Source organism: Pholis gunnellus (genome assembly GCF_910591455.1).
Source record: "Pholis gunnellus genome assembly, chromosome: 15".
Taxonomy (NCBI): domain Eukaryota; kingdom Metazoa; phylum Chordata; class Actinopteri; order Perciformes; family Pholidae; genus Pholis; species Pholis gunnellus.
This window is the reverse complement of record NC_136542.1, coordinates 5,511,713-5,527,714: the sequence shown is the minus strand read 5'-3', so window position 1 is coordinate 5,527,714 and position 16,002 is coordinate 5,511,713. Positions and strand designations below refer to the sequence as shown.

The 16,002-nt window shown below is 41.1% G+C and overlaps 1 protein-coding gene across 3 annotated transcripts in view; it reads left to right on the top strand.

The window, feature by feature from the left end:
• Positions 1-15,344, top strand: part of dnmt3ab (DNA (cytosine-5-)-methyltransferase 3 alpha b) — a 32,828-nt gene extending 17,484 nt beyond the window's left edge. For all 3 annotated transcript variants that reach the window (XM_079174630.1, XM_079174629.1, XM_079174631.1), the window contains 17 exons: positions 2,234-2,581; positions 3,464-3,622; positions 3,821-3,928; positions 4,536-4,692; positions 4,918-5,064; positions 6,083-6,127; positions 6,388-6,467; positions 6,635-6,747; positions 7,848-8,031; positions 8,389-8,473; positions 8,787-8,932; positions 9,927-10,017; positions 10,168-10,316; positions 10,792-10,877; positions 11,414-11,483; positions 11,842-11,960; positions 12,103-15,344. In XM_079174630.1, the coding sequence (XP_079030756.1) occupies positions 2,234-2,581; positions 3,464-3,622; positions 3,821-3,928; positions 4,536-4,692; positions 4,918-5,064; positions 6,083-6,127; positions 6,388-6,467; positions 6,635-6,747; positions 7,848-8,031; positions 8,389-8,473; positions 8,787-8,932; positions 9,927-10,017; positions 10,168-10,316; positions 10,792-10,877; positions 11,414-11,483; positions 11,842-11,960; positions 12,103-12,244 (2,229 nt within the window). In that variant the 3' untranslated portion in view covers positions 12,245-15,344. The remainder of the gene's footprint in view (positions 1-2,233; positions 2,582-3,463; positions 3,623-3,820; positions 3,929-4,535; positions 4,693-4,917; positions 5,065-6,082; positions 6,128-6,387; positions 6,468-6,634; positions 6,748-7,847; positions 8,032-8,388; positions 8,474-8,786; positions 8,933-9,926; positions 10,018-10,167; positions 10,317-10,791; positions 10,878-11,413; positions 11,484-11,841; positions 11,961-12,102) is intronic.
• The last annotated feature ends 658 nt before the right edge of the window (positions 15,345-16,002 follow it).

Genomic DNA, 16,002 nt, shown 5'->3' with positions numbered 1-16,002 from the left:
TGTGTCTCTGCTACCTCCTTTCCCATTTTCCCCTTTAGCCTCAGAGGGTCTGTCTTGCTGGTGGAGCTGCACACACACACACACGTACACACACACACACACACACTGTGAGGCCCCCAAAAGGGGCCCATTTACTACTGGGAAGAGGTCCAGAAACAAATATCTGGTTCTTATAGCCACTGTACTTTCTCTCCTCCCCCACTGGCATTTCTTAGCGTCACAGCCTGACCCTAAAGACAGCAGAATGAGCACACTAATCGTAGCCCAGACGCTTTATTGCATTCACAGAACTCCCAGTGTCCTTGTGATTACTGGACACCAGAGAAGAATTATTCTGTCAGCTCATTTCTTCCAGAAACTGCTCTTCTCACCTGCCGACATCATTACAGATTGTTCCTCCCGATACACATTCGGCAATTTAATTTACATTTGTTAGTTTTTGCAGTTTACCATCTGCAAGGCTGTCGAGCACGAACTCCAATGTGCTCGTGCTGGAGCCAAGAAGCCCAACACACATATGGCCACGGGCTTTGAACCGTCCATCCAACAGTACAGTGCAGATATTTATAAACCACAGCAGAGCCTCTTGATTGAAGAGCACATGTTTCTACTCTTCAGGGCCGAAACCCCTCCTCGTGCCGTCTAAGCGCCACCTCCCCTTAAAGGCGCTATTGTTTACGAGTCACACAGAGAGAGAGGACGGAGGACTGTGCAGTCTCTCCCCTTCTTGCCTTTCTTCCTCCTCTTCCTACACGCCCAGTCCACCTCTGGACATTTACAGTGTGTGTGTGTGTGTGTGTGTGTGTGTGTGTGAGAGACCTGAGAACCTGAGAAGGACTCCAGCGAAAGTAAGCACAGCTGTGCAGCGCTGCTCTCATGTGGATCCTATAGTATGACTAACACGTGTTTACATATAGGAGAGCAGATATACTGTATATCCTGCATGCGTGTTTTGAGGAAAAAGGAGAAGAAAGTTAACATGTGTGTTCATGTGAGTCCTACCGTGTGTGTGTGTGTGTGTGTGTGTGTTTGAGAGAGAGAGAGCGAGAGAGAGAGATCAGAATGAGTGCAGCTGTTGGGGATTTACTGTGAGAGGCTTAAGTCCCGGCTGCGTCTCGTCCTCTCGGATCGACCTAGCGGTTCAGTGTCAGGTACCACAAACCCAGTGAACTCTCCGCTGCAGCTCAGGACACTATAGAGTTACTGTATACCGCGCTGTTGATGAATGGGCCTTACAGTCGGAGATAAAGCCATGTTTACAAAGGCAGTCGGGCTCCCACAGTCAACATTCTGCACTTGCACAGCAGAGGCGACGTGCCCACATTGTGACGCACAGATGAAAACGCTCCCGGCCTCTCTGTAAACTGTGTTTGGTAGTAACACCGTTTTATTGAGAGACCTGCATGGGCATGATTCAGGCAGAATGCATGATTACATATATTATATGATCACGTAGCATGCATTAATCAATATATATAAATTAGTAATGCGTCAGGTGTGTGTGTGTGTGTGTGTGTGTGTGTGTGTGTGTGTGTGTGTGTGTGTGTGTGTGTGTGTGTGTGTGTGTGTGTGTGTGTGTGTGTGTGTGTGTGTGTGTGTGTGTGTGTGTGTGTGTGTGTGTGTAATGGGAAAGGTGACAAACCCACAGAACAATGCTTGGTCAGATATACTTTCTTCTTTGACTTATTTCCTGATTTATTTCATCCTCTTCTTTGCAAAGGTTAGCGTTAGCCAGGGAGCAATGGTTAGCTGGACATTGTGGCCTAAAAAAATAGTTTGGAGGGTTGCTGAGGATGTGGTTTTGGTTTTGGGTTTGTTAGCTGTGTCGTTTCTTTTAGAACAATTCTCTGTCAAGTTTTTATCTCTTTCAAGAGTTTTTTTTTTAATAATTAGTGAGAGAGGATTTTCCCAAACCACCCTATTTGTAAGCAGAAATTTGATATTTCGAATTTAACAGGAACTTATCATAAAAAAACTCACGTTTTCAGTGCTTGTGCACATGCATTTGGGTATCTGGAATATCTACCAACCCAAAAACTGTGAAATAAGACGACCCAGTCAGTTCTTTGTGGGCCGCCGAGATCAGAAATCGTGTGATTCAACCAGCCATTCAATTGTGTTTACGTTAAAGCATGTAAACATGTAATAGTAGAAACCCCCAAAACAATTGTAATGTACACTGCATTTTTGAAGACCCGTCGTCCTCACTGCTGTCACTGGGCTGTGTTTTCAGGCAGAGAAAAAGTCCAAACTGACGTCAGCAATGAGCGCGATGAAGGATCACGAGGAGAACGAAACAGAGACTCAGATAGAAGACGTCTCAATAATCAAGCACCCATCACCTTCGAAGCAGCAGCAGCCTAAGCTGCACACTCAGTCACAGCCTCAGTATCAACAGCAATCACAGCCGTCGCTGCCACAACAACAACAACAACAACAACAACAACATCAGCAGCAGCAGCCGCCTCAGCAGCCTACTGACCCCGCCTCCCCAACTGTGGCCACGACCCCTGAGCCCGTCGCCATCGGAGGCGGAGACAAGACGTGCCCCAAACTGGCGGATACTGAGCCCGAGTATGAGGTGAGATAACATTGATTGACACTGATTAATGTCTGGCTGCAAGACCAACAGGAAGTCCTGATTGGGGAAAAAGGATTTAGAGTAAGGCCAAGATTAATCCACGTCGAGTAAAGCCGCCATTTGGAATGTATGCTCTTCAGGTGTTTTACAACTGCGATCCAGAATTTTTACAAAGATACCAAATATGCCATGTTGACTTTTAATGACATGAGTATAAAATGATCTAGAAGATCTACAGCACATTTACATTTATTGTAATTCAGCATTAAACATTTATTATCAACAAAACAATTTCCAAAAATTCCAGTCCCAGCTTCTTAGTCTTGAGATTGTGCTGCTTATTTGTCTGAAGTGATCATAAGAATGAAATGTCTTTGGGATCCGGACTGTTGAATTTGAAGAGGTCACCTGGGGATTCATTTTACATTTTACTGACGATGAATAAAACAATGAAAAAATAAAATAATCCACAGATAATGAAAGTAATCCAAAATTAGCAGCCCTAATTCATACTATGATGAATCAGCTTTATATATTGTCACTATAGTGGATATCTTGTGCTGTAATTGTTTTATAACATAATTTAATATATAGTATAATGATAATATAATTTAACTTTTGGTCTCCATGGTCTCCATGGTCTCCATGGTCTAGAGGAACCATGGTCTAGAGGAACCATTGAAGATGCTCACCGTCCGCCCTGATCCTGAATCTATAATTCTGTAAACCATGTCTGTCTAAAGCACCTTGTGGTGAATTTGAGACATCGGGCTCCCTTACATGAAAAAAAAACAAACTGAAAGGCAGCGTTTAAAATGGTTTCACAGATAATGCCCAGAAGTTAACATTGAGCGGGTGATTTGTCTTTTACTTTGGCTACAGGACGATCGTGGTTTTGGCATCGGCGAGCTGGTTTGGGGAAAGCTTCGCGGGTTCTCGTGGTGGCCGGGCCGCATCGTATCCTGGTACATGACGGGACGGAGCAGAGCTGCCGAGGGCACCAGATGGGTGATGTGGTTTGGAGATGGAAAATTCTCAGTGGTGAGTGTTCAGAGCCAGCGTTAATATCGCTGTCAGGTGATTACATTTCTTTCCACCATGAATTAAGCAAAACAGCCTTTTGTTTATAGCAACAACCAGCAGAAACACAAGAGCCATCAATCTCCAGACACGTTTTACCTCAACACAATTCTTTGACCAAAAGAATGACATTATTATTTGTGTTTTTTTTTTTTACAGGTTTGTGTAGAGAAACTCATGCCTTTAAGTTCCTTCAATAATGCCTTTCACCAACCAACTTACAACAAGCAGCCCATGTACAAGAAGGCCATCTATGAGGTGCTGCAGGTGAGTAACAAGAGCAACAAAGTCCTGTTGTCAGTTTAAATGATCTTGATTGAGGACATTATAGAATTAAAGTGCTTTTATTTTTACAGCGACTTAAAGGAAAACTTCTGTCATTTTCATCCTGGACCCTATTTTTGCACGTTTTTTTTATGTCTAAGTGACTAATTGGGACAAAATGTTTTTTTAATTGGTCCAGTATTGAGCGAGAGCTCTGCAGCCATCAGCCACGAAAGGTGCTGCAATGAAAGACTTTGGTACAATCCGGCAATGTCTTCTTTTCTCCACTAGAAATGCTTGTTTTTGCCGCCGACAGGCTCAGATTGTTATTATACGCGTCTGAAAATATTAAGGGAAAAAAAGATACTGTGTGTGCACTATCCATGAAACCATAAAAATAGTTTTTGAAATTCAGCGCAATCAACCCAGAAAGATACAAAAACAATTTAATTTCAAAATAAATGTGAGATGAGGAATAAAGAGAAAATAATTACGCTCCCTTGCTGAAGCTTGTTGAGACATTGCCCACACTGAATGATTTAGTAGCTGATCATTTCTGGAAGTATATTGAGGATGAACTTCCGTCATTAACGTTTTTATATGTTCACAGGCGGCGAGCAGCCGGGCAGGGAAAGCCTTCATGGCCTGCCCGGACAGTGATGAGACGGAAACCTCTAAATCTGTAGAAATGCTGAACAAGCAGATGATTGACTGGGCTATGACGGGATTCCAACCCACTGGACCCAAGGCTTTAGAGCCACCAGAAGGTAAGAGGAAGTCACTCTGATGAAGCTTGAATTGTTGGACTTTTGCCTAACAACTGGGAGTTTTGACTTTCCATTCCCAAGAAACGTCCCGTGTGTACGAACCCCTAGAATTCTTTCAGATAAAAGCTGTTAATAGACCTACAAATCTATTAAATCAAGCACGTGATTGAATAACTCATGATGTCGCCTGTAATATTAATTGTCTGACACGCTGTGCACCCCCAGAGGAGCGTAACCCATATAAAGAGGTTTACCCCGAGATGTGGGTGGAGCCTGAAGCGGCAGCTTACACGCCTCCGCCGGCCAAAAAGCCTCGCAAGAGCACAGCAGAGAAACCCAGAGTCAAGGACGTCATTGATGAGGGGACGCGAGGTAAGGTGCCTCATTTATGAGGTTAAATAGGAGTCATGAGCCCTATATGTCCTCCCATGGGGGGGGGGGGGGGGGGAATTAAGTGGTCGGAGACGTAGTGTGTGGACGAGAGGTCCATTAGAGAGGCAGCTTTAAGATGGAAGTGAGTGATGGAGGCTCGCACACTTCGAGATGTTTGAGTTTATTCACAAACCAGCTTTATTGATGTTACTGTTGGATGTCTTGGCAACTGATTCAGTAATATGACAGACACCAGTATCGGCGTATAGCCTAATATTAGAAAAGCTATTGTTACTATAACTTATTAATACAATGATTTTACATTTTGCTTTATTTCTCTGTTTGACCATTGGTGTTATTTCATTCTACTGTGTGAGCACATTGTAATGCTGATGCTATAGATAACGCCTACTTTAGAATATCTCACATCAATATGTTGAAAGCTAAATACTTCGAAGCACTCTCTATCATTTTACAATAATAATATGGACTTCACCTCTCATATATTAACCTGCTCAGACTCAAAGTCTGAGCGTTATCTTACTAAGTCTGGTAAATTGACATACACAATGTTGACATCTAATATGGTGACAGTATCTTTCATTCTCATAGAAACATCAGAAACGTTCAGTCATTTAACACATCTAGTACTTTTCACAACCACAAACATATTAAGTCATCAGCTGCAGTCTGCACACTCAAGAACATTAAAGTCCAATTTTGAATTTCAGAGTTTCCGAGGAGGTAAAAAGAAATTCCTGATTTCCAACTTCTAGCATCATTTCGTCTGGTTTTTCCATTAATAACTAAATGATTCACTGTATGCATTTATGCACAAACACATTTTGGATTTGCACAGATGGTTGCATGAGTTGTAGTTGGATAAATAAACTAAAACAACTTGAGTGAAATTAGAGCTTGAAAGGAGACGACATTTTGAACGGTTGACCTCACAAATGCATTGTCGCGAGTCGACTTCGTTAACCTCATGCGGTGCATCGTGTGTTTGTGTTTTCAGAGCGGCTTGTTCAGGAAGTGAGACAAAAGTGCCGCAGCCTAGAGGGTAAGTGTTGTGTCCTGTTGTCCTCTAGGGAATGAACACTTCCCCTTGTTGTTGAAAGCAGAAATCTATGCGTCAATGTTAATAAAACTGCAAAAGACATTTTTTCTGTTTTAACCGTGAGGTCTCTGCAAACACTCCAGCTAAGCTCATTAGATCTGCACCTCCGTCAGAGCTGTTCAAACACTTTCATTGAAGTGAGAGGTTCACACTGCTCCGACCTCCCTCTGTTAAACACTGACGTACTGAACTTCTTCTCACAGACATCTGTATCTCCTGTGGAAGTCTGAATGTTAGCCTCGAGCACCCGCTGTTTGCTGGCGGAATGTGCCAGAGCTGTAAGGTAAGCTGTGATAGAGGTCATTCAAATTCTGGAACTCCTTTTCTACAGCATCGTAAAAAAAAACCCCGCACACAGCTCCTTTCAAAGCTAATAAACCGAACATACTTCAAGCAGCACCTGATGTAACCCCCATGAAATTCTATGTTTTTGTCTCTTCTTTTCCCCAGTACTGCTTCCTAGAATGTGCATATCAATACGATGACGATGGCTACCAGTCCTACTGCACGATCTGCTGCGGAGGACGAGAGGTGCTCATGTGTGGAAACAACAACTGCTGTCGGTAAGATTTACTGGGTTCTGCTGTGCAATGGAGTCGGCCGGTGGTGATAGAGACCATAACGGTCACAATATCTTCCATCGATGGTGTGAATTTGAATCATGACGGCATCTTTTGCACTAAGGATCAGTATACTTTTATACTGAATCTCCAGAAAATCTGTGGAGGAATATGCAAATTGGTGCACGTTTCCATCCACTATGCAAATATCAGGAGTTGAATAGAGCGAGGTAAACTGTTTATGGCGGTGAATTATCCGGACAGATGCTATTAAACTGTTGCAAAAGAAGAGGCCGCAACGGGACGACGTCATTAAAAGAAGAATGCCAGTCAGACCCCCAATAAATTTCCGGCGTTTCCACTCCATTTTTAAATGCGCATAAAGATTTAAATAAAAGGATAAATAAATAATAAAAATAGGTCGCACATACTGAAGGGAGAGACCCAGTCCACCATGAAATGAAACAGACACAGTAGGTTCTTAGCTGTGCTTGAAACGGACACTGTTGATTTTTTATATTGGTCCCAAAAAAGGCCCCAGAAAGAGTTCCGTCTTCCAAATGACCTTTTAATCCACAGAGTCTCGGAGGATGCTGCTGTCACTCAATCTGTCAAATCTGTGATTTCTGGAGGCTTTAAACATATCCACTGTAATAACTGAAGAAAACAATATGTTTGGTATTTCAGATATGTCCCCAAATAAACATAAATGACTCCTTACTGAACCAAACCGTCCACTTAGAAATACCAGAACTTTGATCCACGATGACCTGACTGAAGTAGACTGCCACATACAATGTGCTGTTTTCAGGCCAAAAGCCCTTCTAATAACTTAATAAAAAGTTTAATACAAATAAAAAAAGGGCAGAATAATTTCCTAAAATCCCTAAGAAACTTTGTTGTGCAAACGTTACTAAGACATGAATTTGTTGCACTAGTACTAACAGCAGCAGTATTTTGTTTGTGGGATTGATTTAAGTTAAACTGTCCATGTTTATTATGTTAACATGTAACCCTTTTGCACAAAAGAACACCATCTTCTACTAGATACTGGGTAGATATAGTATCACTTGTACTAATTGAGCACCTTGGCCTGCGTGCAGGTGTTTCTGTGTGGAGTGTGTCGACCTGCTCGTTGGTGAGGGAGCGGCCCACGCAGCCATCAAAGAGGACCCGTGGAACTGCTTCATGTGTGGTCAGAAGGATGCGTTTGGTCTACTGGGGCGTCGCACTGACTGGCCCACCCGTCTCCAACACTTCTTTGCAAATAATCATGACCAAGATTTTGTGAGTAATGGACCTTTTTTAAGGCTATAAATCACACTAACTGTCTCACTCAGGAGTCTGTATGTGTCTGACTTTATTCTCTCTCTCTCTCTCTCTCTCTCTCTCTCTCTCTCTCTCTCTCTCTCTCTCTCTCTCCTCTCCTCTCTCTCTCTCTCTCTCTCTCTCTCTCTCTCTCTCTCTCTCTCTCTCTCTCTCTCTCTCTCTCTCTCTCTCTCTCTCTCTCTCTCTCTCTCTCTCTCTCTCTCTCTCTCTCTCTCTCTCTCTCTCTCTCTCTCTCTCTCTCTCTCTTCTCTCTCTCTCTCTCTCTCTCTCTCTCTCTCTCTCTCTCTCTCTCTCTGTGTGTGTGTTACATTTCAGGATGCACCAAAGCTTTACCCCCCAGTCATGGTGGAGAAGAGGAAGCCCATTCGTGTCCTGTCACTGTTTGACGGCATCGCAACAGGTTAGACAAGAACGATTTTTATTAAACGCTACATTTTCGTCACAGTCATCCTTTTAGTTGAATTCCATGTCATGACTATTGGACAATAAATATGAATATAATAAAAAATAGATTTTTTTACAGTGCTTTCCTGGTAGTAACTTTGTCTATCGAGAATCACACATGAAATCTAATCTTATAACACCCCCATAGTCTTTTTAAGAGTCTCATTTGTTTATAAATCCAGAGCTAAACATCAGTTTTTGCTTTTTTATCAAGCACTGTTCATTGGTTTTGGTGTTTGGTGTCCTCAGCTTTCTATGTTCCTGTGCAGGGCTATTGGTGCTGAAAGAACTCGGCATCGAGGTGGATCGCTATATAGCTTCTGAAGTGTGTGAGGACTCCATCACTGTGGGCATCGTCCGGCATCAGGGTCGCATCATGTATGTTGGCGATGTGAGGAGTGTCACACGCAAACATGTGAGTTTCATTATTTACATTTCTTGTTGTACTATGTTAATTCATACAATGGGTTTGCTTATGCAACTGCACTGGCTGGTGAAATAGGCTCTTAACAACTTTACCGTGGGAAGTACATATTGAACGCCTGAGTAAATACAGGAACAACACACTGAGGGATAGTGAGCTATGTTTACAGATGTCTTGCTGGGAAACCGTAGAAATCCTGCAAGAACTTTAATTCTACGCAAGTTCCTGTACTGAGGCAGGAACACACATTTAATGATGGGCAGCTACTGAATCGGAGGACAAAGAATTTTAATTTCTTCACACCACGTGACGGAGTCATTATGTCTCAATACCAACAAACCCAGACTGAAACCGACTCAGTTCAGCTTGATCAGATCAGTCACAATGCCCAAATCATACTATTATACTAATACTAATCATACTGTTATAATCAGCTCAACAGTCCTAATGTGTGTCCCTGACTTAGGAAGCTCCACTGCAGCAAAGGGTGGTCGAGTATCTGGTGTCAGCAAAACTATATTAGAATTTCACAAACGCGTACTTCCTCATAAAGAGGCCGCACTCATCGGGCTGAAACGAGCAATTCATGACGAGTTAGGGGAGTTTGGTGTTCGGCAAACACATGTACAAAGATAAAAAAGGAAGATAAGTTCAGCATAAGAATAAAAAAAAATGTTACTGCAGGAGACCCAGCAGTGGGTCTAACCCGGCCAAATATGAAATATCTTACGCGTGACTATCAAAGCTCCTTAACATGACTGATCTACAGTTCACTGACAGCATTTGTAGCCAATTGTTCAAGAGAAAAACTAAAATGTTGCTCCAAAGTGCATTAAGACAATAAAGGACGAGACTGAAACCCAATAAAAAACATATTAAGCGTCCATTAGACTCGCTGGATCACTTTATCTTACGACATATTACGATCTATACCGGCTCTGTCTTTATCTCTGTTTGTCTGACTCTGTATCTTCTCTGTGTGCAGATAATGGAGTGGGGTCCTTTTGACCTAGTTATTGGTGGAAGCCCATGCAATGACCTCTCGATAGTCAATCCTGCTCGGAAAGGTCTCTTTGGTAGGTTCACTGTTCAGACTCTCTTTGTGATGTTGTTTTGGAACAAGATCGATATAAGTTGATTATCTGAATAGACAAATCACAAAAGTATCATCAGTATTTGCCCCTTACTGAACCTCCAACACTGTTCAATGTACGTTTCTGTCCCAGAGGGCACCGGGCGCCTGTTCTTTGAGTTTTACAGGCTGCTCCACGAGGCCCGGCCGAAGGAGGGGGAGAACCGGCCGTTCTTCTGGCTCTTTGAAAACGTGGTGGCCATGGGCGTCAGCGATAAGAGGGACATATCTCGCTTCTTAGAGGTCAGCTTCTCTCCGTCCGCTTAAGATTTATCTAATCCTCCAGGTCATAACTGGTCATAACTTCTAGATACAGTTCGATGTGACGCAAAGGCCTGATGGCTTATGAATGCCCCCTTGTGGCACTAATGTATTAGCTTTTAGACACAGGCCATGAGAAGGGAGCACTGACTCTCTTAATCTTTATATAATATGTGCTACTAATAATGTACTATGTTTAATGTACTGGTCTTCTGCTATCCATATTCCTTTTTGTCATGTTAAAACATGGTTTGGCTCTTAACCCCTTTTTAAATGGTGGGATGGCCTGAGCCTAAATTGACTTTAGTCAATCAAACTACAGGATTTTTTGTATCCAATACCAGTAATACTGTGCTATTAAATGGTAACTCTACTTCTCCCGTAATACACTGTATGTGACGCAGCATTTTACCTTGGCTCCTGGAGTCACTTCTCCTCTGCTTTACTTGGATTCCAGTGCAACCCAGTGATGATCGATGCCAAGGAAGTGTCTGCTGCCCACCGCGCCCGCTACTTCTGGGGTAACCTTCCTGGCATGAACAGGTTGGTGTGTGAATGGTGAGGGAAGCAGCTGGCTGTGACAAACACAACAGGGAAAAAATATACCCTTTTGAGCGCGGGACTAAATCAACATAGCCGAAGCTTTTAACAATTACCCTAATTAAGATAGCGACTATGCCAGTTATATATAAACTAAAACAAGTTCCAAAGCATCCAAATGTGTTTTTTTTTGTTGAAAATTGCAAGTACGTATATATGTGGATTTCTATAACATTAATTTAATACAATAAATAATTGTGTGTGCATCATTTATATACAACGATAAATATGTTTTTGTCTGATCTGATTACAGACATTCAGTCCAGCAAGTTGTGTGTAAATCTAATGAGGTGTATGTAAGTTTGAACGTATGAGTTGTCTATTTCAGAGGACACTTGAAAAGACAACCAACTCAATCTAATCACGGTCTTGCCAGATCACAATCAGCTGAAGAAAAAAAAAATGTGCTGTTACTTAGTTAAGCATCAGTTTTGTTAACTGAAGTCTAAATGTTGGCTCCTGTTCTTTGTCTTTTACAGGCCTTTGAGTGCTATGTACAATGACCGGGTGGACCTCCAGGACTGTTTAGAACACGGCAGAACGGCTAAGGTACTTGTGTTATACTTTGACTGCATTCAAACATCTGAATTATGTTTTTCTCTATCCTCTCATGGGAAGAAGACCAGTTGTGACTAAGGTCATTTGAGTCGAAAAAACAACAGCGAAAAACGTAATTAAAGGCGAAATATAAGAAAAACACATCATTGAATTTATTTGCTCAAAGCAACTTTGCACACGGGCGGCTCCCGGTGGCAGCAAGAGGTAACAATTTGAAAGTCCATCAGTCAGTCCTGAGAACTGAACCAAACACAGAATCCAATGCAGTACTGAAAGAGGTAACATCTCAGGTTTTGCAGCTCTCGTATGCATTGAACGATGAAAACAATTTAGACTGTTTTTCTTTCAGTTTGGCAAGGTGAGGACCATCACCACCAGGTCTAATTCCATCAAGCAGGGCAAGGACCAGCACTTCCCTGTGTGCATGAACGAGAAGGAAGACATCCTCTGGTGCACGGAGATGGAGAGGTACGTAAACACAAAGCTTGTCCTTCAAACTAAACTGTTTCAGCGATCAAAATCTCAAAAATGTATCTTCCTGTGTCTTCCCCTATTCTGCTCCCTGCCCGCCCGCCTGATTGTTTTTGGTTGTGACTGGTTTCCCTGTCAGGATCTTTGGCTTCCCAGTCCACTATACGGACGTGTCCAACATGAGCCGACTGGCAAGGCAAAGGCTCCTGGGCAGATCATGGAGCGTCCCGGTTATCCGCCACCTGTTTGCACCGCTCAAAGATTACTTTGCCTGTACTTGAGCAGCGGGAAAGCTCGCTCGGAAAACATTTAGGAACTACAACTGTATGTTGTGACTAGAAATAAGAGCCTCGATCCTCGAATTACACTCTTGTATAATTTGCAAGCAAAAACATTGACGTAGATTTCACATTATTTCTTGTGTTTTGAATTGTAATTCTTATTCTATTTAATTTTGATATGTCATTTTACCTTTTAGCAGTGTTATCGAGTATTGTTGACGTGTTTGTGCAAGCTATACTTGAGACTATGCTTTCTTCTCACGACACTGAGACAGAAAAGTGCTAAAGAACACGTGTTTTTAAAAAGAGACGGCAACGCGATGGGAAAGACCCGACAGATAGGAAAGGGTTTCAAGATATGTGAAATGTTTTTATGCTGTGTGAGCGTACTGTACGTCGGGGCTGCGAGATTTTCCCACCTGCGGTGCGGCCATGCTTCCAGCTACTGAGCCTCACAGAGATGTGATGAGAAAGGCAATGTTCTTCAGTGTCAGGAGAGCTGCGTCTCTACGAATCCAAAACACCAGATCACAAATACCTCTTTGTTTACAGTTTCTCTACACAACTGAAGGTAATAAAGGTACTACTGTAATATGGTTACAACACCATGGTGCTCCAAGGTGATGAGAAACGTCATCGCCCATGTTGGCGCCGCAACTTTAGAGAATACGGAGCTCTTTAAACCGGTTGCTGGGGGAAAAAAAACTTGTTTGATGTTGAGAAAGAAAAAAACAATTCTGTTCTGTGTTGTTTTGTTCACTTTGAAGGAAAGTGACAAGACAGTAGAATGCAGAACAGAGCATTGTGCTCTGTTCTGCATTTCACAGCTTGTATACAGTTTGTACTGGTGCTCATTTAATCTCTCAGCCTCGCCACACTCGGGCTCGCTGCCTGGATCTGCACAAAACAGAAAGTGAAGCTAACCACGTGGGCGATGATGTTTTCTGTCATTGAAAAAAAAAAAAAACAACAACTTAAGATCAATGTCTGTGAAACTAGGTTGCTTTTTTTCTAGTTTCATCCTGACCAATGATATTACTGTACAACTGTTAAGTAAGTGTGGTCGCTGGAGGGGAGGGGAGGGTGACCAGGCCGGGTAACTCTCCTCATCAACTTCCACCTCTCTAAACTGAAAAAAAACTGTCGGGTGCAAATCCTCAACAATATGGTGCGGCTTCACAACGTTCTTCTACCTTTTTATAGCAATTCTGTGCTGTTTTATCAACATTATAAAGCACTTTTTTATATGTATACTTTCTTTTTTTTCTTGATATTTTAAAAAGAATATTGGTTCTTGTGAATTGTTTTTGTTTTGTTTTATGATGTGAACTGATCTACCCTCATGTAATACTTTTTGTATACAGTAGGGCTGTGCCAATAGAAGTGAAAGAACGGATTTTGATATGTGAAACCCATGTTATTTGACTCGGTGTACAGTCGATGGATTGACATTTGTAACTCCAAACCCCTTTCCCCTCTCTCCATCGCCCATATTGTTCCCTGCTTTAACAGCAGCGATACAGTATGATACTACCCAGATTCAAAGAATGTCTATTTCTTTTAAGATTGTAAAATGTAAGACAGAGTTGGGGAACTATGTCGTGCGCTTTGTATAATATTTTTGCCATTTCCCTGATAAATCGTAGTCGTCATGTTGACAAATTTTAAGTGCTGATCCAAATTTGGATTACCTTCACAAACTGAATTCTCTTGATTGTAACCTCTAAGATAAACATGGGGGATTTAGGCTGCAGTTCGTCAAAACGAAAAACTGACACAGCGTCTGACGAAGATGTCGGCACTCAAAGAGTAAAAAAAGGTAATGACGACAGATGTTATCGCTTATCTATATCATATTTAAGATTCTAAATTTTGAATTTAAGTTCTTAATGTAATTAATTTCTTAAGTGACCTTAATGCCATATTGTTTTTGTCCATGCCCACTGGGCTCAATATGAGCTCTGGTGCTTTGTGATACTTTAACCAGATGTTATTTCCCCCTCCTCCTATAATACTTAACACCCCCCCCCCTCCCCCGTGTTTGTACATTTTGTACATAGAGTTTTCCGGTTGCTGTTTTCAATTTGTTTTTATCTTTTTTTTTTTTTATTACGTATGAGATGTACAAATATAATTTTTTGCTAATATATATCATCAAATTAGGAAAAATCGTAGGTTCAAAAAAATAAAATAAAATCAAGTGACAAATTTGATTCAAAACTTGCTTTGAGCAGTAGCTGTAGGGAGACTCCAAGTCCACTACTTTATTGTACTGATTTGTTCGTGTCAAGTGAATCCATATTTGAATGTCATGTGATCTTGATAGTGGCCTATGGACAGCTTTAAGATGAACGGTCTCTACTTCACTGCACAGCCCTACATGGTGGTGTTATTTTGCTTCTCTTTCCTTTTGTAAGACTTCAAAAAAGAGGGATTGTCGGTGTTTCTGATGGTGCTAAACATTTTATCTAAACAACAAAAATATATTTGATTGGAAGAGAAATAATGTCTCGACAATGACTGTTTTTAAGTTCCTTGTAGTAACGCAAAAATAACTATTATTTCACTCATATACATATATTAACAAAGGCATTTTAACTTTGTACTTGAAAAAATAAGGATAACAAATAATGAAAGGTTTCCTATATTGTTTTAGAATAGAGATTGCTGTAGTTGGTGCTTATCTGTGGGAAAATCGTGTGAGAAAAAAAAAAACGGTAATGACTTTTACTGTAGCATAATGTATGCTTAATACGCATCGCTTCTTAATCCTACATTCCATGCCGTAATATTCTCCATGTCTGTTTTCAAAATGTTGTTTTGAATTGATGTTTTTTTTTTATTTTATTTTTTATATATATCAGAAACAACATTTGAGTTTTACTGTTCAAGGAAGGTCAATAATTCTATATTCGGTGAAACTGTTGACACTCTGTGTGACTTTCTTTCTGTCATAACTGTTTGTGGCCTATACGCTTTCCCTCAAGACCAGTTCGTACAGCAAATGTAGCAGTCATTCTCCACTTTGACCGAACCCCCCCCCCCCCCATACTTAAGTTTAGTGTCCAGAGAGAAGATAGAGGCTCCGTATGTACTTGTGCTGGAGAACACTTGAATAAATGTATTGTTTTTGTGCAAAACGTCTGTCACTTCCTGGTCTTTTTTAATCGTATATGAATTGTACCTGACCTTTTTTAAATTGAAGGCCTCAAACATATGGTTTTCTAGTATCTCAAATATTGCTCTGCAATATTGAATTCTCAATATTAAATGTTCCTCATTCCAACAGCACATTTTAGTCAAGTTCAGAAAGAAAATTAAAACGGTTAATCTTTTGTGAGAAAAAACAAAACATGGCTTTTCCTACGGTTTCTCGTTATCACTTATTATGTCAGGATTAGCATGACATAAGTATGATATTATCTCAAAACTATGATGTATTAAAAAAAAGAAAAACATTTCAAAATGTCTGTAAGAGGCCTTTCCTTCTACGACATTTTGACTTGTCATAGCAGCAAATGCACAAAGGATTACTAATAACACACAAGTACATAGTTCTGTTATAAAAACTAAGAATTAAGAGAGATCTTGTAATTATAAAAAAATATCTCAATGTGATACATTGTAATCAGAATTATGGGGAGAAAACCACTTGATAATGAAAACCTTTTCTCAAGTGACAGAAATGAGCTTCCATTGACACATGGCCCCATTACAATGCAAATATTTGGAAAGTTACAACCATAATTAATACTCTC